The sequence below is a fragment of the Stegastes partitus genome, unplaced genomic scaffold, assembly GCF_000690725.1.
Source record: "Stegastes partitus isolate 25-593 unplaced genomic scaffold, Stegastes_partitus-1.0.2 Scaffold320, whole genome shotgun sequence".
Lineage (NCBI taxonomy): Eukaryota > Metazoa > Chordata > Actinopteri > Pomacentridae > Stegastes > Stegastes partitus.
The window spans coordinates 475,088-502,362 of record NW_007578051.1 but is presented as its reverse complement, the minus strand read 5'-3'; the positions used below and the strand labels follow the sequence as shown (position 1 = coordinate 502,362).

Below are 27,275 nucleotides of genomic sequence, written 5' to 3'. Positions count from 1 at the left end.
TACGATTATTTGAGCCAACTTCGGCTGAAATATCTTTTAAACATTATTAAGAATGACGTCATGAGTGAATGTTTTCAGCGTCTGCCTCTCGTCTCTATGGGAGGAACAGCACGGCGGCCAAATGGCATTTAATTCATTTCCAGTGAGCTCCATTAAGCGACAGTTTGTCAGTGAGACAATGATAAAGTTCTGATTTAATTACTTGCGATTCAGCTGACTTCACTTAGCAGGATGACCGTCTCCTCCTCCTCCTCTTCCTCTTCCTCTTCCTCCTCTCATCAGTTCAGTGAAGTCATGGCTCTCTGTCCAAGAACGTAGTCGGATTATTATGTATTTGACGTACTTAAACGGCTGTGCGATGACTCAGGGATAAACTGATTTTCATTGGTTTTAATTAATTTGTTGCACTGATGCTTTTGTGCAGATATGGCACCATTATTATTTTAAGTGTGAGGAATGTGTCATTGTGAATGTGATCATTTACGGGACAAGAAAAGGCTGAATGCATTCAAAGACCAACCATTCCATCTTGCTAACATCCATATTGGCTGCTCCAGTGTTGCTGATGTGAGAAAAGTTGGTCTAGACAAGTTTATAAATGTAAGACTTTCAGCAGCTGCCATGAATCGAGTGCAGTCTTCCGAACTGCAAGCTCTGACTTCCAGATTTGTGAAGGTTTAAGGAACAAACGCAGCGAGCTTCATGTTTCCTAACAGTCATAGGCAAACCCTGCTGGACACCTGCCCTCAAGGAAGAAGGGCTAAATGAGCAGAGGCAGCATGTGAGATGTTCGTCACTGACAACAGCTTGGAGATAAAACAAACTCCCAAAGTTTGCACAAGCAAAGATTAAGCAAACTGTTTTTCTTAGAGGTGACATGTTGAGCTATGGGGATGACTCGCAGCTGTAAAAAAAAAAAAAAAAAAAAAAAAAAGTGCCCCATCGTGACTGGTCATCAGCAGCTGCCACCTCCATTCCCCAGCCCCAACTGATTCCATTAAAAAAAAAAAAAAAAAAAAAAAAAGTCATGAGATTTTACTTTTTGCCACTGGCAGTGAAAACGGGTATAAATCCTTGAAATCACAGCCGGCACTGAACCCTAAGCAGATGTAACAACATGTAAATATTGAACAATGTTCTGATCAAATCCGGCCTCATCTAAGATCAGTTGTGCGTTAATCCTCTGAACCTCAAGCAGTTTATGGGTGTTTCTTGCTCACAGCTTTACTCGCTGCAGCTGAGTCATTAAGAGCTTCTATGCAGGAGTGCATACTTTGTTGGAGAATCCAGTTTATGCAAAGGTTTAAATAACATAATCTTTTTACGGGTTGCAAGGTGGATCGGTGGTTAGCACCATTGCCTCGCAGCAAGAAGGTTGCTGGTTCCCATCCCGGTGAGGACATCCAGGATCTTTCTGCGTGGAGTTTGCATGTTCTCCCCGTGCAGTGTGGGTTCTCCGGCTTCCTCCCACAAGGTCCAGAAACATGTTGAGGCTAATTGGTGATTCTAAATTGTCCGTAGGTGTGAATGTGAGTGTGCTTGGTTGTCTGTCTCTAAGTGTAGCCCTGTGATAGACTGGTGACCTGTCCAGGTGTCCCCTGCCTTCACCCTGAGTCAGCTGGGATAAACTCCAGCCCCCCATGACCCTAGTGAGGATTAAGCGGTATATAGATGATAGCCTTTGATAGATGTTGTAGTTTAGATTTCCATGGGTTTTAGTGGTTCAGTAGGTTAATTTCTGAATTTTGTCATCAATTGTAAAGAGAAGATTTTGAATTCCAAGAGAGAAATGTGTCTTGTTTTGGAGGAATTCATGCAAACAGCTGTCATCTCAAAGGATTTCATATTAGTCACCTTCTGTCTGTTCAGGCCTCATTCTGATTCAGAAATGATTTTTATTTTTTGAAAAGTAAATCTTGCAGAAATATTGTGTGTTTATTTGTTTATTGAACCTCAAGTTAAACTCAAAGGTCAAAAGGATGGTTATACAATATATATGATAAGGTGAAAATGGGCAAGGAAACCATTGAGTAAAATGTCCTGTTAGTGAACCAGCGTCAAATATAAATGCTGCACCAGATTATATGCGTTAGGAACGTTTTGTTGGTGACAGGTTTCTTTGATAGGTTTCCTAAGTGTTGTCTGATACTATTCAGAGGTATTGAAAGCATGTGTATGTTTCCGTTAGTTTTCCGTCCAGCCAAAGCTATATTTCCATCCTAATTTGAGATCCTGTCATGCAGCAGGTGTGTTTGAAATCCTGGTTTCCGGTGATGGAAAGTAGAGGCACAAGAATAATTTAATACGTGCTGAGTAGCAAGGTCGCATGCACATAATAGTCGAGGTGAGGTCCAATCCATTTAATTCAGGAATTGGATATTGAGGAGGAAAAGGTCAAGTATTGCTTTCAGTCACTGTTTACAAGGTTCAGCTCTACATTTGTTGTAAGCGCTAGTCGTCAGAAATGACCTGAAAATGGTGCTTTTGGAAACAAATATTAGTTTCATCCATTTATAGGCTCATAATTAGTGTTTGTGACAGGCAAAACCATTTCTATTGGGTCTGTTCCTCACAAAAGCCGAAGAAACCTGATCACTAAAGCTCCACACTCATTTTCTGCTCATTTTCTCTGCATTAAGCAGTACACGGGAGTCGATGTTGCCGTCCTTTGTGCGATAATCCAGGGCGAACGCTCTCACAGACGCTCCATAGACCTCAGATAAATCCCGCCTGTCGGGTACGGCTGCCGCGGCTTTTTCCTCCTTTACCTTTGTGCGCGCTTCAACAGAAGGTGTTGAAACTGTCGGCCTTGGGTCAACTCTCAGGCAACAGGAGTGACAACACATTGCACAACGGCTAATTTACGTTGCTGTGTTCTTCACCTGTTACTGCAGCAACTGTTGTGTCACACATAGCAACTCAGCAGCACAGTGTTATTAATATTTATTTATAGCATAAGTTTGATGGTGGTGAAAAGAGTTTTGTGTCTTAACCAGATGACTAAACTTGACATGAGGCAGTTTTATTAGGAACTTGGTGACTTTGGTTGATTGAAAATATAAAAACAGCTGCTAACGTTGTGTTTATGCAACTTCACAGAGTACACGTGGACTGTAATATTCTGCTTCAGTGTGTAACACTCACACAGTACTCTTCGTTGGTTTTATTGGTTTTCACTGTTGAATGCAGGCTTTGACTTTTGTATTTTAAAGTATGAATAATTTCCCCAGGGGTATCTGATCTTATAAATAAAGCTTTATTCCCCGTTAGTGTCGTCCTTTCTAGTACCAGCAGCTTATTTATTTTCTCTATGTGAAGTAGTACAAAGCAAAGTATCTGAATTGTAGTTTCTCTGATGCTTGTTTTTGTCAGGAAGGCTGATTTAAACTCAAAAACATTTAGTTTATTTCCAAGTAACCAATTAAAAACTTATCACCCTCCCTGCTGTAGTCAAGATGCTTTTTGCACCCCCTGGTGGATGATGGGAAAACTTCACTGCCACATCTCTGTTGCTTATTTGCTAAGTTTCGGTTGCAGTGTGAGTTCCACCTGTCTGTATCCTGGCCTGTAACTCATCTGTCTGTCCGTCTGTCTGTCCTGTGCAGGTCTTCCAGAGCAGTACTACAGCCTGACGTGGTTCCTCAGTCCGGTCCTTGGCCTCATGTTTACCCCTCTGATCGGCTCGGCCAGCGACCGCTGCACTCTGCGATGGGGCAGGAGGAGACCCTTCATCCTGGCTCTCTGCATAGGAACGCTGATCGGAGTGGCACTGTTTCTGAACGGATCTCTGATAGGTGAGTGCATGTCGTTTTGGGTTTCATTGTGAAGCTGATGCATGCAAGAAAGAATTAGACTGTTTTACTTCTCATGTGCACAAATTATTAGTAACGTATTGCACCTCATTCATAAAGAAGATTTTGGATCTAATACTGTTTCTATTTGCTGCACACTGACAACCATCTAATTTACGACACAGTTCTGGAGCTGCATGCAGTACATTAATCAAGCGAACAGCTGATTTAGACAAATGACGAGTCAGTGAACTGAAACCAAAAGCAACTGCAGCAAAAACGTCACATAAAAGTAATCTGCTGGTAAATGGAAAGAGAAACTTATGACCTGACAGTGTGAAACTACATTTTACTGTGTGCCTTCTGATGAATGTTGTTGTCCAAACTACCTGAGAGTAATACAACCCGAGCGCCGTCACTACCCAACATGCACCACAGAACAGTTTCCTCCCGGTGTCAGCGGGGCATCGCTCGCTGTAAATGGATGTCGCGACCTTACGGAGAGGCCGATGTCACTCACACTGCGACCCTTGGCTTATTACATCACCCCGATGTCATTGCAAGGTCTTACTCATGCATTCTAATCAAACAAATTGATCGGCTGTCAATCATGCGACATCCAAATTGATCTCCAGGCCAACAATGTGAGCTGAGTTCCGGTTGTAATGCAGCCGCAGCACACATGTAGTATAGACGATATACTCTGACTTTATGTGTTTGTGTAATGTTAAGCCTGCAGTGTTGGATCAATAGGACAAGGCTGTGAGCAGCTATAAAAACAAGAGAAAACCTCCATGTAGTGAAGCTCTGACATGTAACCGTCAGATGCCATGTTTTGATCAGAAATACTGTCGCTTTTGAAGGTCTTGTTGGTCAAATTATATCAGATTTGATAACAGATATCAAATGCAAAGTTTAAATGAAATAAATTTCAAGTTCATTTCAAGTTTGATTATAAAACAGAAAGTGATCATTAACAAACAAACTGGGCTGCAGCAAATCATTTTCACCACCAAACACTGCCTTTATTATTGGTAAAAGATTTTTTTTTTAGACTAGAGATCGTCAGAAAATTGTGCCAGAAGTCCATCACGTTGCTTGGTTTGTTTGTGAACCGTCTTGTTTTTGAGGATTCAAACCACCTCAAGCGTAGCACTTTGATAAATGATTAGAACAAAATTTATTAGGCAAGTGACGAAATTACTAACAACTGACTGTTTCAGGACGTTAAATGAGGCTCAGTGCAACATAGCCGGAGGTTTGTTCGATCTCGGCAGCCTTCAGGAAAGAATCTCAGACAGTAAAAAGGCCTTGCGTGCAGATTTGTTTCATTCAAGGGGAATCTGGATTTTTTTATTTTTTTGGAAAACTGGATAAGCTAGCCAAAATCTGAGTTTTAAAATCAAACGCACATCTGCAAGTGCAAATATGTGACTTATAAAAGTAACATTTAACATAATTTATCCCAAAATCAAGCTATTTTTTTTTTACGTAGCTTGAACACATTCTCTGTGTTTATCTCTTTTTGCAGTGTTGTTGGCAGAAGTTGAAGAAAATTTCCCGTCTTGTTTTTGCCTCTCAATGTTTGTGGCGTTGCAAATCGAACTCATCTGAAGATGGCCTAAATTGAAGGGGTCAACAATCTGAGTGGCTGGTACAACTCCTGGAATTGTTGTTCAGATTAATTTTGGATTATAAATATATCTGACAATGAGCAGTCTTTTCCTAAAATAGCAGAAACAACATGGAAAGTACAATAATGTTCCAGGAAGACGATTACCAGAGACAAGAATGAAATCAAATTAAAGCAGCTTTTTTAAACTCTGCAGAAAAATTATACTTAGAACGAGTTGGTCTTAGAAGGTTTTTGTCCTCTTGACATTTTGTTGTAAGTAATTTATTCACTTGACGTCATAGTATTTGTCTGTTGTTGCTACTGGGATTTTTATTTAATTTAAGGACATCTCTGCTCAGTCACATCTGAAATTTAATAGAGTTATACTTGTTCCATATTCGAATGTGGACCAAATGTGTGACAAATGGACAACAACAGTGGCCTTTGAATGTCTCTAAATATAACAAGGTGACGTGAAAAGAGTTATAAATAACGAGAACAAGAGCCGTGTGAGCTGATTTCTGTCAGCAGATTCTGTTCAGTTCTACTCACTTCTGTTCTGTTCTGCCTCCATTCTTCTGCACAGGGGTTGGCACTCAGGTCGATGTAGGGCACCGCCGTGTGTGTGTGTGTGTGTGTGTGTGTGTGTGTGTGTGTCTGTGAGTGTGTGTAAGCACCTTGCCAACAGGGTCGACATGGGAAAAACCAGCGAGCTTTATCTGTCTGAGAGAAATGAGTGAATGAAAGGGAGAACGTGGACGTTTCCACGGCTGTAAACGTACGTGAATGTGTGTGAGCAACACATGGGAACGCCGTAGTAACCCGCATACGAGTGTGTGTGTGTGTGTGTGTCTGTGTGCGTTTGCGTGTGTGTGTGTTGACATGGGAACACAGGAGCAGGCAGTTCACAGGGAAATGCTTCCTGTTTGCTTCCCCCTTTCCACCAATCACAGTTCACTTCCTGTCTGGGTGCCTGGCTAGTGAGTACTAGTGGCTCCATTGTCCCGCACACACATGCACACACACATACACATGTACACACTCGCGCTGTTCTTTCTATGAATATTTTTATTTCCCTGACGTGAATGGATGTGAGTTTGTGGAGTCACGCTGCGTCATTTTGCCTGCACGAACACACACACACTCTCTATAGGACAGATGCACTTCAGCTCTGTATTGTTCACATACATTTATACGATTGTACACTGAACGGCTTGAGGGGAAAGACCGGGTCACAAATCTAATGAGACACACAAGGTCACGAACAACAGGCAAAGTGGTATGGGGAACGTGCAGTGACCTGTTTGTCACAGGTCTGTGTGTCGCTCAGATGTTGTGCGTCGCTAATCAGCTATTGATCACCAACGCGTAACAACTCCAGATGTTGAATGTTGAGTGCGTGTGTGTGAAAGAGAGACAGGGAAAATATTTTTGTCTTTTATTATTCAGTGTAGTTAATATTTAATTTATTGATTAATATGTATCTTTTTAATTTTTTTTTTATATTTTTAAATTTGAAGATAAACGTTGGAAAATAAATCTTGCATTCATCGCATCTCGTTCTACTTCAGAATCAGAATCAGAAATACGTTGTTGATCCCCTCGGGGAAAGTCCTTTCAGTTGCAGATGCTCCCAATCAAAAATCTTAAAGAAGTAGGAAGTAAAAATATATAATATATTAAAAAAATATATATATAAGGTATTAATATGAAAATAAAAGAAAAAAATAAAACATAACACAAAAAATATACATTCTGCTGTTGTAAGTGTATATACAATTTAATAGTTATAACAATAATAATAGTACTACCATTCTGTCTATCTCTGAGCAGCAACTGACAACAACAGCAATTTTTTTGTGGTTTTTAAACTATTTATCGTATTACTTTGTCCACTGTGTTTTATTTACATATGTGTTTAAAATGTTCGACCCCGTAAACCCCTGCCTGGCAGCTTCTGTGCGTTTTCTGCTACTTTACACACTGTAGTCTCTTTTTTTTGCTGTAATGTAAAATCCTGTGCCTCTTTGGAAACAGCACAAAAATGACTAGAAGCAGAGAGAGCTCAAACGTGTCTCCTGTGCAGTATAGCAAAGTTCTAATGCCATAAATAATCGAAAGTTAAAATTAAAAAAAGAAAGTTGACAAAAATTGGACGAACCTGGATTCGACTCGTGTTGTTCTGTGTTTTTCCCAAATGCCTACAGTTGTCATTAAAACAAATATTGAATCGCTTACATTTCTGTTCTGTGTAAACACAGCCTGCAGTTCTGCCCCGTTTAGTTAAAAGTCCCTTAATTTTTGTCACATGACTGTTGATTGCCACTCAGTCACCAGTGATGTCTTGTTTGCGTCAAGGAGTGCAGAATTTTTTTATTTTTACAGAATCCAGTTACTACCAACGGTTTATTTTTTGTCTTTTTTTTTTTAAATGAGATGAGCAGAATTAAAAATATTCAGATAAATATTCTGATTTTGAACACAGACTTGATTTGCTTTCCCATGGGAACTGACGGTCACAGATGAAAAGGTCCAGTGACCATCTCACATGGAATGTTTCTCTTTGTTTACACAGCTTCTGGGTCTGACAAATGATTTTTTTCAAAGATAACATGGCTTTCAAAGCCACTGGTGGGTTTTGGGGCTCCGAGGGTTACTGGTTATGAATAAAGCTTTTGAAATGCATTCAACTGAGTTTTTGTTTGTGCATCCTCTTCTGTTGGTTTGATTTTAATAATTTCCATCCCTGTGTTTCCCCGTCAGGTCTGTCGCTGGGTGACGAGCAGGGGAGCCAACCAATAGGAATTGTTCTTACTGTGCTGGGAGTGGTGGTGCTGGACTTTTGTGCGGATGCCACGGAGGGACCAATCAGAGCGTACTTGCTAGACGTGGCAGATACAGAAGAACAAGACATGGCGCTCAACATCCACGCCGCCTCTGCAGGTACGGCTGACGTCTGGCACAAAAGACATAATAAAATCCGTTATCATGTCAGTAAAGCTGGAATGAAAGCAAAATTTTAAGAAATCTAGATTGCAGAGCTTGATGGAAAGAAACACCTTCTCCACATGCAGGTCTTGGCGGCGCCGTTGGCTACGCTCTCGGAGGTTTAGACTGGACACACACTTTCCTCGGAGCGGCCTTCAAGTCCCAGGAGCAGATCCTGTTCTTCTTTGCCGCCATCCTCTTCTCCGTGTCCGTGGTGTTGCATCTCTTCAGCATCGAAGAGCAGCAGTACTCGCCGCAACACGACAGGCTTGACCAGGTACTGAGCTGCAAAACAAAACTTTATTTAACAACAAATATAAGAAACTCAATCGCTGAACATGCTTCTTTCACCTTTCTCCCACTAGGAGAGTCCAGGACCCAACCACTTGCAACCATCCGCCAATGGCAGGACTGGACTTCTCGCCCCCAAGCTGGAAATGATCGGAGAGGATGATACGATAGAGAGCTACGACCTCTATGACCCCTATGAGGACGACCAGTCAGAGCGTGGAGACATGGACATGGACTTCCTAGAGGTGGAGCTCGTGAGAAGTAAGTTCACACATTCCTGCCTAAATTATATGTTTTACCCTCAACTTCAAGCAAATTGGGGCATTATTTTCACCCAATTCTCAGTTTCTTTCCAGTCATGATGGAACATTTGTTGATATTTTCTTGAATTCCTCACGCCTCCAGGCAAAAGCGACAGCGTTCTCGCCATGGCGGACGCGACTCTCGACCACCTGGACCACGATGCGTTGTTCTTGTGCCACATCGAGCCCTCCATCTTCGCCGACCGCCTCTCGCCCTACCACGGCTCGCCTCCCACAGCGGCTTCCTTCTTCAACCACAATCACAGCTCTCCGCCTCTCCGGCTCGCCAATATCAGACGCAGCAGCAGCACGGGGAGTCAGGACCTGCTCCGCCCCCAGAACAGCAACCACCAAACGAACGCTCCCAAAATTTCCCGCCTCTCGGCTTTCTTGCAAGAAATGGAGAACGACGACGGGCAGGAGGCGCTGCTGAACAATCAGCTCAATGAGCAGCGGACACTGAATGGGCGGCTGCTAGCCAGCGTAACTAACGCCGACAGGATTGGCGGCAACAGGTTGAGCTCTAAAGGACAAGCACACCGAGCTGGAATGGTCAAAGGTCGGTATCTCTGTGGTGTAATCTGCTCCTCAAATCAAATACATTTTAAATGTTTAACTTACAGAATGCTTTTAGTTATTAAAATTGCTCTTCTGTGACTGATTGCAGCAATACTTTTGATGTTGAATTAATAGCTGCACTATTTGAGAGTTTTTGTTAGATGAGATACTGCAAGATTGAAGGCACCCTCATATCTGTTGAATATACTGCCACAGTCAGCAGCAGAAAAACTGGAAACTGGAGGAAACAGATACCCAAATTAGTGCTGTCCACGGAAAACAAAATCCACCTGCTAGCATCTATACAAATGTCCAACAAGGAACGAGAGATAAACCCATGAGATGACTTATTAAACGCTCTCTCCTTCCAGCTGCCAGTACTGGAGCTCCCATGCGACAGTCGCGCCACCGCCACACCTTCTACCGCCAGCCGTCCTGCACTTTCTCCTACTACGGCCGCGTGGGAAGCCACCGCTACCGCTACCGCCGGGCCAACGCCGCGTTCCTCATCAAGCCGTCTCGCAGCATGAACGACCTGTACGAGGTGGAGGCCAGACACCGGAGGAGGAGCCGACAGAGGAACAGGCACCGCAGCGGAAACACCAACTCATCCAGCGGAGACACGGAGAGCGAGGAGGGCGAGGTGAGAAGTTTAAAAAGCAAATTATGCTGTTTTCATTTTCCACATGTTTGCCAAGAAACAACAAGCAGCAGGTTTCTTTTCCACTGTAACCATAGCAACAAGCTAGTCCTCTCATTTCTTTTATATGTTGAGTGTCTCTTTTTGCTGTTGGATGTTTAGTGATCGTCTTCTGCTCCCTGCAGGTTGAGACCACCGTCCGGCTGCTGTGGCTCTCCATGCTGAAGATGCCTCCAGAGCTGCTGCGACTGTGCGCCTGCCACCTGCTCACCTGGTTCTCCATCATCGCCGAGGCCGTCTTCTTCACCGACTTCATGGGACAAGTCATCTACCATGGAGATCCTACGGTACGAGAATAAGCTGCTGAACACACAGACAGACAGATTTAGCTTCAATACATTCATTTACTCTAGTAGCACGACTACTGGTTAAATTCCCTCTGAATACCAAAACCCGCTGGCAGTTTTAATAGGCATGCTATCTTTAAAACTGACTGAAACTGTGAGTTGTTGGGGGAAATATCTTAAGTTGATGTGCTGAGTAGTGTCGAAATGCCTAGTTTGTAGATGTTGCTTTAAAAAAACACACAAAAAAACGTAGGCACTTGGGAGAATGTTTAACATATTGATTACAGTTTTTTAAATTTTTAGAAAACATATAATTGAAAAAAAATCAATTTATACTGCACAGAATACAGTTTTGAGTTCTTTCTACTTCTAGCAATGGTTGTGTTGATTTCATAGAGGTTCAGGACTTTATATTGCACTGAAACAAGAGTCCACAGTGAGTAAAAATGGCACAGATGCAAAAAACAAACCTAAAAAACTACAGAAAGTTAAGGTTGTCGAAGCTATCTACAGTGAGTTCAGCCAGAACTAAACTCTCTCCGAATTAATCGACAGCTTATTTTTTCAAACTAAGCCCATTTCTTTGTCGCACAGGCTCCTGCTAACTCCACCTTACTGGAAAATTACCACAGAGGAGTGCAAATGGGATGCTGGGGCCTGGTTATCTACGCCATGACTGCTGCGACGTGCTCGGGTAATCGCACACAGACACACATGCTCACATCATTCTGTAAATTAAAACACTCTCTGGCTGTAAAGTGCACTTTCTGGAAGCAAGTGCATAAAACTCTGGAGTAAACAATCTACTCCTGTTCTCTTTCCAGCTGTTCTCCAAAAGTATCTGGACAACTTTGACCTGAGCATCAAAGTCATCTACATCTTGGGGACGCTTGGATTCTCCATAGGTATGAACTGGAGTAAGAAACACAGAATGAAGCTGAATAAAGTGGATGACAAGTAACTCTGAAACGCTTCTTTTTTTCCCTACATAGGAACTGCTATCATGGCAATCTTCCCTAATGTGTATGTTGCCATGGTGATGATCAGCAGCATGGGCATCATCTCCATGAGTATCTCCTACTGTCCTTATGCTCTGCTGGGACAATATCACGAAATGAAAGAGGTACGGATTTACTCAACTTGACAATCCTTTCTCTTAATGTGGAAGCAACATTTTATATCACGCTGGAAGAAATTAATTCTGGTAGATGAATACAAAAATAAAGTACTTTGAGGTTACAGCAGTGTTTCAGAAATGAAAGAAGTGATTAAAAGATGAGTCATTTGAAAGCCTCTAAGATGCATTTCCTTTGCAGCTTTACGTGCTGCATTTTCTTCCTATGTGCTGTAGAGCTCCACTGTTGTCCCAAAACTATTTAAAACATATCAGCGAGGCAAAGTATCGCACTGACTGACACTTGCACTGTAGTTTGTTTGGAGTCAATTACACTTACGCCCCTATTTGAACATTTAACTGTCCTATTGTATTGGCCTGGGTACATTTGGTACTGATGTGAGTGTGTGATGTTTTAGTGTTGTGTGAATCAGTGACTGGATGTTGTTGTGTCAATGATGTACATTGTTTTATGTTATCGTTCTATTTATTCTCTTTTTTTGTGAGTCCAGGTCCTGACTGTGGACCTTAATTTTGTTGTACACGCGTGTATAATGACAATATAGTATCTTGAACCTTGACTCACTAGAGCACCATATGTGTATTAGTCCGCCGCAAAAAGTAGTCCCAATGGTTGCACTGTTTACTCCAGTTTGAGAAGCCGTTGCTGTAAACTAAAAGATGTTGGAAGAATCCTAGAACAACAGTAACTTACTAGTTACATTTTTCTTTTTTTAAATTATTTTTTGCAGCCTTATATAGTTACTTCTGCAGCTTCTCAAGTTGTCAGTCGTTATGCTAACTTCAGGTTCAGCCACAATTTAACCCTCCAAACCCCAAAACCTGCCAGTGGCTTTAAAAGGCATGTTGTCTTTAAAGAAATGCCAAAAGACACCGTTTTTTCAGAGCAGGAAACTGTACAACCAAAGAGAATCTTTCTGATTGATCATCTATAACGTATGTCTGTCAGAAATCTTCACCAAAACCATGCTTGAAGTCGTGACATTTCATCTAAATCATTTCATACCACGCATGTCAATTGAAAACACACAAAAACTAAGCATTCACATTTATTGGAGTGTAGAAAGACAAAAAACATGTGCTCCTGGGAGTTAGCATGTAGCCATTAGTGACAAAAAATATTCAGGGAGCAGGTAGGAGAGAGGTATGGAAGCAGACTACACATGTAAGTTGGAAAACATATATATAGTAAGTGCAGTCACTGTTTTTTGTAGTACTGGTAAAACCTGTGGGTGCTTCAAAAACGCCCAGAAAGTGCTTGAAGCTTTAGAGTGTTAATGGAAATGATCTGTTCTTGTTTTTTGCTTTTTTTAAATCCTGTAACTTTACAAAAATATTCTTTTAAAATGTTGCTTTCTGTCTTCACTAGTAGTAGACCTGTAACCGTGTCTCTTTGTCTTCTGCAGTACATCCAGCACAGTCCTGGAAACTCCCGCAGAGGCTTCGGGATAGACTGTGCCATCTTATCCTGTCAGGTTGGTCTTGACACACTCTACTCAAACGCTGCCAAACAGGCTTTTATGCGACGCTGTATTAATGAAATTGTGGTCTCGCAGGTGTACATCAGCCAGATATTGGTGGCCTCTGCTCTGGGCGCTGTGGTGGAAGCGGTGGGCAGCGTTCGTGTCATTCCCATGGTGGCCTCTGGGGGCTCCCTCCTCGGATTCTTCACTGCCTGCTTCCTGGTCATTTACCCAACTCCAAACAACGGGTGAGAGACATTCTTTGACAGCAAAGGAAAAAAAAAAAAAACGGAAGTAGGCGTGCTTGCTTTCTTGCCAAGTGTTTCCAACAAATTCTGTCGACCAGTGCACCTGTTTCTAATCTTTATGCATGCTAAGCTAGCTAGCGAGCTGCATGTTGAACTATGCCTTAGACCCGAACGGAAGTCCTGACAGATATGTGATTGATTCACAGGGACGGAGAATCAGCCAAAGCTTCAGAGAAACGAGCCTTGACGAAGCTGGAAAATCCCAAGAGCAGCGACGGGCCCGTTACCGTGGTGATAGAGAAACCGAGCTTCCTGAAACTCAACAAGGAGGGCAAGGCGACCACAACCACCACTTCTGGTCACACGGACAACGAGTCTGCGCTGTGATCGGCTCGTCGGGTTGACGGACACGTTGCTGCAGAAACAACTACATTTACTTTTAACGTCACTGCTGTTGGGGGAAAAAAATAACAAAACACATGAAGATGTGCCTCCATCATCGTCATGCAGGAGTTTCCAGACACAAAGAAGAGAAAGGAGGGCAGGCGGTTTGGTCCTCTCTGGGTGTCTGTCCTGGCTTCAACAGGTTTTTTTTTTTCTGATTCTTGTGATTTGCTGAAGAATACAACTCAATCTATCTGCTGTGGGACCACATCAGACCAACTTATGCTACAAAAATCCCTCTGGTCCCAGCGCTGTTTTCAGCTGTCAACGAAATTCCTTCCACTTCGCCCTCACGGACGTTTGATGGATCCGTCAGGGTCGTCCAGGAGTGAGTGACTGATTAAAGAGAGCTTGTTTCTGTCTCTCAGGGCCTCTGGGAGGTGCTTCTGAGCAGCCGCCTGGACAGGAAACTTCAGGGTGACTCACATATATATACATACAAACCTTTACACGCACACACCTCTTCGTCTGGGGGGGTCAAACGAACACCTGAATAATGAACACTGTTGATGAACATTCGTCCTTGAAGCTGCAATCATTGAAAAATGCTGAAAATCGTTTCTTCCTCGCCGTGGAATCTGCTTGATCGAATCTTCGCTTCGTGATTGACGGAAGCCGACTGACGTGTGCCGACTTGGCGTCTCCGGCGGAGGCGCCGCGTTCACCAAAATAAAACAACGCACTTGGCTTTTGCGGGACTTTTACAGCACTCTGCGACAGTAGCTTTAAGACTCTTGAGACTTTTGGAAGTGGCATTTCTAAAAGAAAAAAAAACAAACAGACTGTGAGCCTGAAAGCCTGGTTCCAAGGGGGAAGTTATTGAGTGGCCCCAAATTGACTGCAGGTGTTTTGCTTTTGGCCTCCTTCGTTTGGCAGGAGCGCCAAATTCTTTAATTTAGCCTTCGTCGCAGGAAAAAGATGACAATATCTGAGAGGGTCGGCTCGGAAATGTCGAGCTTGAGAATAATGTTGCCTGTATATTGATATTCAGGAAAGTACAGATGTTTATTGGGTGAAAGTCCACATCAGAAAGAGCGTAGATGCAATGTGTGCCGTATACGGGGCATTACAATCCCAAATATTCTGTTCATGCTATACTGAGCACCCACCATGATGTTTGTGTTGAATAATCAGACTAACCTACATGCTGCAGAGAGACAAACCAAACAGCAGAGGAGAAGAGAAGAGTCGTTCTCTTTCTCTCTGCTTTTGCGTTTTTGTTCGTTTGAAAAAAAAAACTTGCTGTTAGCACAACGTTTGTCACCGACTGCACAAGAGCTGAGCCGTTGTTAGAAAAAAGAAATGTTACAGTGTTCAGTTAGAAAATGTAAAAATTCCCTGCGTTGGTGTTGGATTGACACCAGCAGGACGGAGCTTCCCGACACTCCAGTAGAACCAGTAACAGTCTGGGATGGAGACTCAGAATATTACAAATTTGAGGAAACTTGATGTTTCCGAGGCTCATGTGGTAGAAGAGAGGAAAGCAAACTTTTGTGTTGAGATGTTTGAATCCGCAGTTGCAGGATTGTTGTTTGAGCTTCAGCTGGAGGATTTATGGTCCTGCTGTCTTTCTTTTTTTTCCACTTTAATGGGCCAAATACAATCAGTAGAGAGAAGCAGAATGGAGTATTTTAGATGTTTGTGTGTCTGGATGGATGTCCAACAGAAGAGAGAGGGACGAGGAACAAGCTCAGAGGAGGACAGGAGGACTGTTTTCACTTTAAATAAGGCAGCATCTAGCGGTGGTTAATTGAGCATAAAAACTGGAAATAAGGAGATGGCAAGTCCACATGTTCCATCACCTCGTTTTATTTTTGTATATAATGACATATAATGTGGGAATTAGTGAGTTATTGAGATGCCCACAGGTGGAGGTGGAGTACAAACCTATTTGAGCTTTTTTTCTTATGTTTCCAGTCTTTGTGCTAAGCTAAGCTAAGCTAAGCTAACCAGCTGCCAGCTCACATGACACATAAATGGGAGCGGGATCAATCTTCTCATCCAAAGCTTGGCTACAAATTTATTTTTAAACTTTACGATTCAATTCAATACAAATTTACGCTCTTAAGAATAAATGATCAGACTTCCCACACAAATAAAACTTAACATTATTTCTGGATCAGCTTAGTTTAATTGAAGCGTGATGTTTCTGATTCTCAATTTTTGCATCTCCAACTTGAAAGCGGCTGCTGAGGGCGAGAAACGGCAGCAGCAGCAGGAACGTGATGCGGAAGTAAAACCGCTGAGTTTAGCTTTACCCGGTTAACATCAGTGCGCGGTGGGGAGGCTGATAATCACGAAAGCATTAACGCAGAGAGGACACGTATGGGTTGTATAAAACTAACCTCTGGATAGTACTTACTGATATTAGGTGTACAGTGATGACGTTAGATGAATCTTTCGAATGTTTCCTTAACAAACGATGCTGGATGTGTAAAAAAACGAACTTGAAAGACGAGACATGATGTAGTTTGTTTTCTGACAAATCAGATCTTTAGTTGCAATAGCGGCCCCCTGTTAATCAGCCGGGGAGGGGACTGTGGGAGGAGCAGGGTCGTATGAGGTGGCGAAATCCTTCACCAGTGGGTTTTTTTTTTTTCTTCTCCTGCGTCTGTCGGGGTGAGAGGTCGTGGATTTGGGTCAGTTCTCCTTTCAGCTCTATCGGCTGAAACGTGCTACTTGAAAGGAAGAGAAATTTAAACTGCGGCGGGATGACTCACTGACAGACGAACATTTTTATTCAAAGCAGTTTGAGGAGAAGCTTTTTTTTTTTAATCAGAGGTTTTAGAGGAGAGTTCACTCACTGATGATGGTTTTTTTCACCTTGTTTGGTGCAGAGTTTAACCCTTTTATTTTTTGTTAACAAATTAGATTCCTTCCATCTTTTCAGGTACATTCAGTCAGTCCCAGAGCAGCACAGAGCAGAGAGAAAGTGTTTCGCTTCCTGGGTTAATCCTGCTCTGGCTGTGGGACAAATAAAAGCAGGGATGGGACGCTGACAGAAGACAAGGAGGTACAGAAGCCAGAGTTTTAAATGGTCTCTGTAACCACGAGGGCAATAACATATTCTGGATAAAAAAAGTGGATACACAACTTCAGTTTAAGTAAAAAAATATATATATTTAAAAAAACACACAAAAAAACAAGCTTTGGGTTTGGGAGGTATGCATGCGACAACAGCGATATGCATGTGTGGGACACCAAAGTATGACTCTGTACAAATCACTCGAGCTCTTTTCTTTATTGTCCTTATAGGTCAGGGATGTGTTTTCTAATGCATGGCTGGATGTTTGTGTCTTTTTGTTTAAAACTTAAATGTGTAAAAAAAACAAACAAACAAAAAAACATGTACTCTTTAAGCTGAAGCGTTGTGCTCGGTCTGGGTCAGTACACTCTCAACAAGCATGTGAGTTTTCTACATTTTTGCACATTTACGAGTTAAGCTTCGGACGCTGTTCATCCTGTCGCCGTTCAACACGGCACCCACACCGATGGGAGGTGTTGAAACGCATTCAGAGATGAGACGCGTTGTCGTCCTGAGCGACGCTCCTCGTTCAAAGTGTAGGCGAGAAACTCCAGGCCGCAAATACTTGAAGTGCAACTTGAGTGTTTCTGTTCCAATGCAGTGAGAAAGTCTTTGAGTTCTGGGTTCTTCTTCTTCTTCTTTTTTTTTTTTTTTGTTCTTAATGTCCCAAGCCTTTTTACCGTAGACTCTGGAATGTTCAGACAGCACGGCCGCCTGCTCGGCATGCTGGGAGATTGAGTTCTTAACTTTTGATTCCATCTGGTGACTTAAAATCTTCTTTAAAAAAAACAAAACAAAAGTCAATGAATGTGAGTTGATATTTGTCGAAATCATTTTTATTTTGATGTTCGACAAGCCAGGGTGGGGGTCCTGACGTTGCACAGAACTTGCACATGATAAGTTTAAAAAAAAAACAAAACAAGAAAAAAACAGTAGTATGTTGCAAAAGGAAGAAAAAAAAATAACTGTGGATATTTATTTTTTTGAGCTTTCTTGTCTTGTAAAAGACACTTTTCACTTAGTTTCCAAAAGATTAAATTTAAGCTATTCTATTTGCTGTTACGGGAGATGTTACAGAAGTGAACTGGACTGTGTGTGTGTGTGTGTGTGTGCGTGTGTGCGTGCGTGTGTGTGTGTGTGTCTGTGTGTCTGTGAGTGTGTGTGTCGTCTCACAGCCGTAAAGCAAAAGACAAGAGTGTGTTAAAACTGTCATCTCAGTGTTCACTTTTTGGTTCTTGTTCTCTGTTCTTTGCAATCACCTGGTTTACACTTAACTCTGGAATCGCTGGCTGCAATACTGGAAGTTATTTACGAGTCTTCTTGTCTCTGTTCTGGTGTTTTTAATTCAACTAGAAAATGTCTTTTTTTTTGGAATTTGTTCTTTGAATTTTTTAGGCAGAGCCACACACAGGGGTTTGGGCCTTTTGCACTTTTTCAGTGGCGGCCATTTTGGCTCCACCGTCCTGATCACTGAATGAATGTGGAGGTGATGCTGTTTCACGTTTCCAGCTGTCAGCCATGCAGTTAGTCCAACCTGCCCCAGCTCTGAGTGTGTGTGGCTCTGCCTCCTGTCAACTGTGTGTTCACGGCGGAGGAGAGAGAGAGAGAGAGAGAGATGCCTATATACTTTGATTTTCATAGAGATTAAATCAAGAAGAATACTTAAAGAATGGGAAAGCAAATATACGCAGTGTACTATATATAATATGCCTTGTTATTTGGAAAAAAAAAAACAAAAAAGATGTAAATATACATATTTCTCTTTTAGTTTCTTCTTTTTTGCTGCTATAAAAAAGATGATTATTTTTGTTAGTAGTTTTGTTTTCTATATAAAGTCTGTATATATCTCTATGTTATGTAAATATGCTTGAGCCTTCATATGTAGGACTCTGGATGAACACTGTATGGAACGCACCTTTAAAATCTGTTCAGAAGTAAACCAACCACGACTTCTTTCATTATTTCACCTTTTTGTTCAGAAAGTGTAAAATATGGATCAAAATGAGACGAATCAGAAGTCAGGACACACACTGAAAACTCAGCTGGAGGTGATATGTTCAAACTCTGTGCTACATCGCTTTGTCTGAGAGCAGAAGGGTGTCTCTGGGTAAAGTTTGTACCTTGCTCCATACGCTGTTTTTTTTAATTTACTAGAAGACACATCATGCAAGAAATAAGTCAATCATTCAGAATACCAACTTGGAAGGCAGTCATAGTGAGAAAAATACAGAAAAAAATGATGACTTACCCTGATGACACCTTTATGACAATGATTTTATCCACATATGAGCAATAAATCAACTGAGGGTAACACTAAGGGGTAACAAAAGTAAGAATGTTAACGATATATTACACAAAATAGCGGTCATTCTGTATATTACGCCTCTAGTCTCTTCATTTTCAGGTTCTGTTGAGTAAAACAGAAAAATATCACTAACCGTCTTTACTTTGCTGTTCATAACGGTCAAAGCGATGGTTTCATCGTGACACATGAATGTTTTCTGTGTCCAGTTTTTACAAGCTCATCATAAGCGCATGATCTTAATTCAGGGATCTCCAACTCTGGTCCTCGTGAGCTACTGTCCTGCAGGTTTTAGACGCACTGCAACACACCTGACTCAATTAATGGATCATGAACAGACGTGTAGAACTTGATAACAAGCTGTTGGAGATCCATTAATTTGAGTCAAGTGTGTTGCAGTACGTCTAAAACCTGCAGGACAGTAGCTCATGAGGACCGGAGTTGGAGTTCTCTGTCTTCATTATTCCTCGGAGTTGCAGTCTTTCTGTAAATTATCAGCTCTTATATGCGAGATGATCAAACAAGAGGTCTTGCATTTAACTGGTGGGTAGAAAGATGAGTATCCATCAGTTCTTTTAGAAAGATTTAAAGTGTGTTTACCTTGTTATGCCCAGCTCATTGAAGAGCACAACAAAGAAAGGAGGTCAACACAGGAACAGCTTTTTAAATAAATGAGTAATTTATTGGAAACACTCAACAAAGGAAAACTAATGATAAAGTCCACAAACCAAGGCTAAACTCAGCATTAAACCAAAGCAAGGGAGACCTGAAAGGCTCCAGTCTTCCAGGAGGGAGGAAGAGAGAGCCATCTTGGACTCACCCAGCTTTTAAAGGCACCAAGCAGGTGAAGCCAATCCTTTAATGAAGTGGGAGGAGCAGGACATGAAGACTGGAAAAAGAAATCAGAGGCAGGAGTGCAGGAAAACACACTGACACAAGGCCTGTGGCCGTCACAACCTCGAGATGTGATCAAACTCCACTTGACTCAAAGCAAACAAATCACCAGGATACCACGTCCACATTTTAAATAACACATCTAGACAAGATTTTTTTTCTGGTTATTCATATTTATTGAAAAAACAAAGACAGTAACTTGTGCATGACAGAAAAGTACAGTCAATGTGACCGGTTGGTCTTCTCTCAGGAAATTTGAAAAAGAAATGATCAGTTTACTGTGAGCTTAATTGCATTGCACATGTCCACACGTGGACCTGCAAAGTGGCTAGAAGATCCCCGGTTCACGTCCCGGTTAGGATGCCCTGGATCTTTCTGTGTGGAGTCTCCATGTTCTCCCCGTGCAGCGTGGGTTCTCTCCGGGTTCTCCAGCTTCCTCCCACTGTCCAAAAACATGTTGAGGTTAATTGGTGATTCTAAATTGTCCGTAGGTGTGAATGTGAGTGTGCTTGGTTGTCTGTCTCTAAGTGTAGCCCTGTGATAGACTGGTGACTTGTCCAGGGGGCCCCCGCCCTCAACCCGAATCAGCTGGGATAGACTCCAGCCCCCCGTGACCCTCTACATGTAGTATAAACTCTTAAAAACTGTATGTTTGGAGAGTTCATGTGACTGTCTGGTGAAGTAACTTGCTGTCCTGCACTTTCAGGACGTTTTTTGTTTGTTTTCACTGACGAAAAAAACGAATAAAGTCTGTTCTCAGCATCCTCAAAGCCGCCAACAGGTTTCCCATGATGCCGTGTGGTTTAGACCGCCGAGACAGAAGAGGAAAATGAGAAAAGTTTGTTCTTGCAGAGTCAGATTTCTCTTCGCAAACACAGGGGTCACCGCTTCGACTCTTTATACATGCAGAGAAACCAGAGACGGAACCTGATACTGGTGTGTGTGTGTGTGTTTCCAACCCAGACGCATCATGTGACATTATGTTCAGCTGACGGTAAGTATATGTGTGTGTGTGTGTCTGTGTGTGTCTGTGTGTGTGTGTGTGTGTGTGTGTGTGTGATGTACTATACTGAGGTGTCAACTTACAGCTCTGGGACATTATGTTAAGTGAACTGTAATGACCTGCTGCTCGTAAGAATTAAAGGGGAATAACACTTGACTTAATGCCTCAGACTCCTGCTAGGGCTGACCTGAACCTGCTAAGTAAACCTGCACAGCCCTCCTCTTATATGTTATCAATTAAAAAAAACTAAATTGTTTTGACACATATATCCATTTATACTTTTAATCCAATTCTGAGGGAGACGTTTCTTTAAAAATGTCCCATTCTGAGAATTAATTAAGCAGAAGACAGTTTTTATTCATGTGTTTTCTTTTTTAAGTTGGTAGGAAAATATATGTAGTAGTAAGAATTTATTCTAAAATACATAAAAGTGGATAAAATCTACAAATGCTGTGACAAAAGTAGGCTTAGTATTTGGATTTAAAGTGATCAGTTCCTAGGGATAAAATGCTGATGTTTCTGTCAAATATCTATCATGATAATTTGTTGGTGGATCAGCAGTTTTCTTTATGAGTAAGTCATCATCCATCAAACCATCATCTATACACCGCTTAATCCTCACTAGGATCGCGGGGGGGCTGGAGTCTGGACAGGTCACCAGTCTATCACAGGGCTACACTTAGAGACAGACAACCAAGCACACTCACATTCACACCTACGGACAATTTAGAATCACCAATTAACCTCAACATATTTCTGGACTGTGGGAGGAAGCTGGAGAACCCAGAGAGAACCCACGCTGCACAGGGAGAACATGGAGACTCCATGCAGAAAGATCCCGGGTGTCCTCACCAGGATGCGAACTGGTGACCTTCTAGCTGCGAGGCAACAATGCTAGCCACTGCACCACCTTGCAACCCAGAAGTCATCATGGATTAAAACTATTTACATGCTGCTTTAGAGCATAACACACAGTTCACATATCCAGCAAATATGAGCAGCAGCTCCTGTTGCCTGGAAGGTAAACGATCAGACACATATTTGATGTGTTGCAGCATCACTGTCTGTTTCCTCCTGTAGTCAGACACTGTCCTCTAGTGGAACTACTCTGTAGATCTGCTCCTGGCTGGTTCCTCAGTGGCTTAAATATGTTTTTTATAGCCAATCCTGCACAGTTTACCTAATAGACTATGTCACTGAACGCAGCAGCATCAAATGTCTACATCTGGGAGTCTCATTATGACAAGCATTCAGTTTATTTTATTTATAACCAACAGGGGTGAGAGAAGAAAGACACACTTATACAATTACAATAAATACCACTGTCAGAAAGAACTTTGCTTTCAGAACATCATCAAGTAGGTCACAATCACAGGGAATATACCAACAGGAACTCAGTGGAAATACATTGAATGAAATAAATCAGCAAATGCTTGGAAGAACATCGGTTGATTTGTGTTTAGAATAATCAGATTTAACATTTGTGTAAATCAGATTAATAGATATTATTTTTTGTAGTTTGCATTATCTTTTATTTGTTTTTGTTTTTTAATCAAGCAGCTCCACTTTAACTTTTTACCACTCAAGTGTAGTTCTTTAAATTCTGCACTTTTCGTTCTTCTAAATATCACCCGACAGCTTCAACTAAATGGTTTCTGAGACACACCGGTGACTCTCATAACACTTGAATAGATGCATAAATATGTATTTACAGGCTATTTGCATATAAATAGTGTGAAATGTTGTGTTTTGATCTTACTTTCAAAAGCCTAAAGTTGTAAAAATAGCCATTTCACTTGACTGCTGAGGACCTTTGGGGGTCTCTGGAGTAGTCACTACTTACTTAAACGGATGCTGATGTGCTGAAGCTGTCAGTTCCTCTGAGGTTGGAAGTTATTCTCATCACTTCCTGTTATACTGAGCTTGGTGTTTTCTTAAAGTGGAGACGATCTCAGAACTGAGACGTTAAATATCAACAGAATTTAATAATAACCCGACTCACTGTAATTATGAACTTTCGATACTTTTCAAAGTTTTTCTGTTTTCACTGTCACAATTTAATGAAGCACAAGATTTGTCCTGCAGTGTAAGTTAATCAGAAACATTCCTTTGTTGTAGGACTGTGTATAAAGATGGCCGAATCCTCCGTGCCGTCACCAATAGGTTTCCTCCAGAACAGCATTAAGGCTCAGTGTGGTGGCTCCTGGCGTCGCCATCTTGGCAGTGACAGACTCCTTAAAACTCCCAGATAATCCCAAAATGAGCAAAGAAGTGGAGTGTGCCTGGAGTCATGCAAATACCTCTGAACTATGGACGCGACCTTCATTATTTAGACCTTATTACAATTGAAACGAGTGAGTTAGAAAAACAATAATCTGCTGTACAGTTATCATGAACGAGGAAATTAGCCATAGAGACCAAAACTGTGTTCACACCAGACTGTAATCTTGTTTATTTCTGCTGTGAAGTTGAGCATTTAACATTAGGCTCTATGGGGATTTACTTGTTTTGGAGCAGCCTCAAGTGGCCATTTAAGGAACTGCAGTTTTTGGTATTTCAGTGTTGGCCGAGGTCACTGCTTGACTCACATGAGTAAAGATCCAGAAGTCGTCAAGAGGAAAAAAGTGAAGAAAATGAGGACACATAACAATAAACAGACAGTGGAGCTGCTGAAGACCTGTTTAAAAGTGTTCATGCAATGCCTATTTCTGTTTTTATGTCCTTTTAATAGTTTTTTGCCATGTTTCTCCGACACTCTGGGTGAGTCTTTCCTTCCAGGTGTGTCTCCGGATTGTTCCATTGTTGGTGGTGGAGGGGTGGCCAGCTGTCTAAGCAGACTGGTCTGTGTTGGCTGCAGATAGGGGGGTGCTGGTGAGGGTGAGCGTTACCACGCTGTGAGCTATCGCCAGCGCTGTACCCGAACATTTATTCACCGAAATCCTGTCCCCGTCTGCCCCACTCATCCGCCCCGCCTCTCCGTCCACCTCCCTCCCTCCGCTCCTCCTCGTCCTCCACATTCTCTTGAAGCTGTCCGTCACAAAGCAGTAAACCACCGGATCCAGGCAGCTGTTCAGGCTGCTCAGCGTCACCGTGATGTGATAGGCCAGCACGTGCCCCGCCCCCCGCGCTATCCCTTCCCCTCGGACTCTGATCCGGAAGTAAACCAGCACCTGGCGGATGTGGAAGGGCGTGAAGCAAATGGTAAAGACCACCAGGACGGTGGCCAGAAGCCTGATGGCCCGAGTCCTCCTCGCCCTGCTCTGCTGGGGAATCGGTCCGTGGCTGGAGGACAGGAAGCAGGTGACGCGCAGGGTGAAGCCCACCACGGCGAGCAGAGGGAGGAGAAACTCCAGGATGGTGAGGTAGAAGAGGGCTGGGATGAGCATGCAGGAGGTGCTGAACTCCAACGCTGTGGTCTGAGGAGAGAGGAGAGAGATCCTGTCACCAGTTTGCATTATTTCATTCAAGCTGTCGGAATTTCTCTGTTCTACTCTCCTGTCATCTGAGATTTGAGCTGTAGCAGTCAAATTATTCCCCGTCCATTCTGATAATCAAGCAATAGGTTTCAGTATTATAGCAAGAAAACATCTGAGTTGTCTGGTTCCAGCTTCTTATATTGATGAGGGGCAACTATAGAGTGGGTGTTTATCTGTGAACAGTCTGTAGGCCGAACAAGTTGATGTTGTACAGGTGAGCTAGGAATGGCCTCTTCCTGAAATAATCACAGGTTGGGTCAGGTAGGCCTTGTAAGGAAACATTCATTTCAGTTTTTTTTTAGGTTTATTTTGATTATTATAAAACATTTGTGGTGTCTTTGTAGTGTGCGTCTTCACCTGAAAAGAGTAGGTGACCACAACTGCGACGAACCACACTGTGGCGCTGACACACTTGGCTGCTCCGGTAGTCCTCCATCGATGGAGAGTGCTGGATGCGTGGACGACGGCCAGGTACCGATCTATGCAGATACTGAGAGGAGGAAAAACACTTGTTGATGGAGTTAATTCAATGAGATGCCGAGTGATGCTGCGATCCACTCACCTGGTCAGAAACAGGATGCTGCAGTACATGTTGACGAAGTAGCTGAAGGTGTGGACGTAGGAGCAGGCCACGCAGCTCCCCCCGCTGTGGTAGAGCGCGATGCGAGCAGGCAGCGACAGCGCCACCAGCAGGTCGGCTACGGCCAGGTTTATGGTGTAAACCACTGAGGCTGAGGAGTGGGTGGAGGCCCCGCAGAAAACATAAAGAGCCAGGCTGTTGAGGACCACACCGACCACCAGCATCAAGCAGTTACACACCTGCAGCAGGGAGGGATGTTTGAGGAATAATACTAATACTTGAGGAAATATAGTTTGCTTTTATCTTATTCTCGCTTTAACTTACAAAAAATTAGTGAATACATGTAAAGCCATGATATTTGTTGCCACAATTTTTAGCAATTCCTGAACTTTGCACACTTAAAATGTTTTGTCTTACCATCAGAGCGATCCAGACACCGTAGAAGTCTTGGTACAGCTGCACATCCAGGTGGGCCAACCTGTGCAGGTATGGCGCCCCCCAACTCTGGTCCCAGCCGCTGCAGTTAGTCGGGTTCGCGGTGAAAAGAGGCAGCGGGGACTCGGTGGTGGAGGTAGAGCTGATGTTCCTGAGAAGGTTCTCCATTGGTTGGAAAAGATGAAGGACTGACAGAGTAGGGACGTTGTAAGGAAAAGTAAATATGTTAATAACGTTTTGGCTCTTAGAGGGTGGGGTCCAGTTATTCATGGACATTGTATCGTTTAGTCAATTACGTTTCAATGTAGACAGTTCATTACTTGGGTAAATACATGGAAAACTTTCTGACTGGGTAGATGCTACTCGAGCTATTGGAGAAAAAAAGGAGTAGATTGACCATTTATGTGTGTATACATATGACTGAATAGTTAAGGTGATGGACTGCTCATCCATTGTGCCTGCATGCATGGGTTCAAATCCCATCCTTGTTGAACAGGAGCCATTTTGGGTAGTGAGGGCTCAACAGTTGGGCGACTGAAGGAAGCCACTGTTGGGCTCTTGAGCAAGGTCATTAACCCGATCTGCTCCATCGGCGCCCTAGCGTGGCTGACAGCTACTGATCTTGTGAAACTGTTACCGTTTTTAGTAAGAAATAATTAAGCAAGTACATAATCTGCCTACAAGGGAATTTGGTGTTTTGTTTGCTTAGTTGAAATTCTTTGATGTAATTATGAATTTCTGAATGATTTTGGGTCATTTGTGTCATGGTCTGGTTCTGGTAAGTTTTACTTCCTGTTTTATTTTGTAAATCCCCTTTCCTTGTGTGTCACTTTTGCTTCCTGCCTTTGTCTGTTTTCCCTCCTTTTTCAATCACCCTCATTAGTTTAACCCGTGTCTTGTTTTCCCAGGTAGTTCTGCGTCTAAATTCCCTCTTCTTGTTTTTGCCAATTTGTCCGTTTGTCGACCTCATGTCCTGGTTGTGCTCCCTTTCTGATTCTGGTTTGAGCTTTCAGTTTTTTGAATCCTGCTTTTTCTCTTAGTTCCTTTGTCTATTTGCTTTTCACGCCAGTTTCTCATGTACTGGAGTGTTACCGCAACTTGCTTGCCTGTTGTCTGAACTTGGTTTGGTTGTGTTGCTTGCTAGTACAGCGCAGTTGCTGTCCACCTTTTTTTTTCACCATTTTCACTCTAACTGTACCGTAACATTCACGCTTGTGTAGTACACACTCCCAGCAGGAATTTGAACTCATTACAGGGTCTCCCACAGTGTTGGTCTGGAGACAGAACCTTTTACTCTGGAGTCGGCCTTGGATACTGTATTGTAAACAGACTCATGCAGCTCCAGTCTAAATTGATGGGATGCGCTCCAATTGGCTTAAAACAATTCGGCACTCCACGAAAAGACAGAAGTGACCTCGGGGGATGAAAAGTGATCAACATCAGCAGACGTAAATCCAGAGGGAGAGAGAGAGCTAGACTTTAAAAATCCTTCTCGTGTAAACATCATCCTCTTGTGCTGTAGAAATGACTGAATCCATCTTCATATGCTCTCTTAAAGGATGTGACTCTCTCAGCACAGTTAAGTAGCTGACCTCGCGTGTTGCTTTAAACAAAAGGCTGCAGTGTTAACATGAGCCGTGTGACATTGTGCTGCTCACACCGCTGACACATGTTGTGCTGAACACAAGATGTACGCTCGACTTGACCGAGTCGCACAGTTGTGATGATGAATGCGACA

The 27,275-nt window shown here is 42.6% G+C and overlaps 2 protein-coding genes across 2 annotated transcripts in view; one reads left to right on the top strand and one right to left on the bottom strand.

Moving 5' to 3' along the window:
* slc45a4a (solute carrier family 45 member 4a) overlaps window positions 1–18,790 on the top strand; it is a 62,533-nt gene extending 43,743 nt beyond the window's left edge. The window contains exons 4-16 of the mRNA XM_008283596.1: window positions 3,606–3,794; window positions 8,170–8,349; window positions 8,481–8,671; window positions 8,760–8,946; window positions 9,091–9,546; window positions 9,917–10,188; window positions 10,371–10,532; window positions 11,127–11,226; window positions 11,357–11,437; window positions 11,525–11,655; window positions 13,074–13,142; window positions 13,224–13,378; window positions 13,585–18,790. Of these exons, the coding sequence (XP_008281818.1) occupies window positions 3,606–3,794; window positions 8,170–8,349; window positions 8,481–8,671; window positions 8,760–8,946; window positions 9,091–9,546; window positions 9,917–10,188; window positions 10,371–10,532; window positions 11,127–11,226; window positions 11,357–11,437; window positions 11,525–11,655; window positions 13,074–13,142; window positions 13,224–13,378; window positions 13,585–13,765 (2,354 nt within the window). The 3' untranslated portion in view covers window positions 13,766–18,790. The remainder of the gene's footprint in view (window positions 1–3,605; window positions 3,795–8,169; window positions 8,350–8,480; window positions 8,672–8,759; window positions 8,947–9,090; window positions 9,547–9,916; window positions 10,189–10,370; window positions 10,533–11,126; window positions 11,227–11,356; window positions 11,438–11,524; window positions 11,656–13,073; window positions 13,143–13,223; window positions 13,379–13,584) is intronic.
* Window positions 18,791–23,874: 5,084 nt separating this feature from the next.
* LOC103358580 (G-protein coupled receptor 20) lies at window positions 23,875–25,705 on the bottom strand. Its single transcript, XM_008283602.1, has 4 exons — window positions 25,520–25,705; window positions 25,085–25,341; window positions 24,880–25,012; window positions 23,875–24,462 (listed from the first exon to the last, which is right to left on the bottom strand). Exons 1-4 carry the CDS (start codon window positions 25,703–25,705, stop codon window positions 23,875–23,877), a joined length of 1,164 nt encoding a protein of 387 aa, XP_008281824.1.
* Window positions 25,706–27,275: the final 1,570 nt, after the last annotated feature.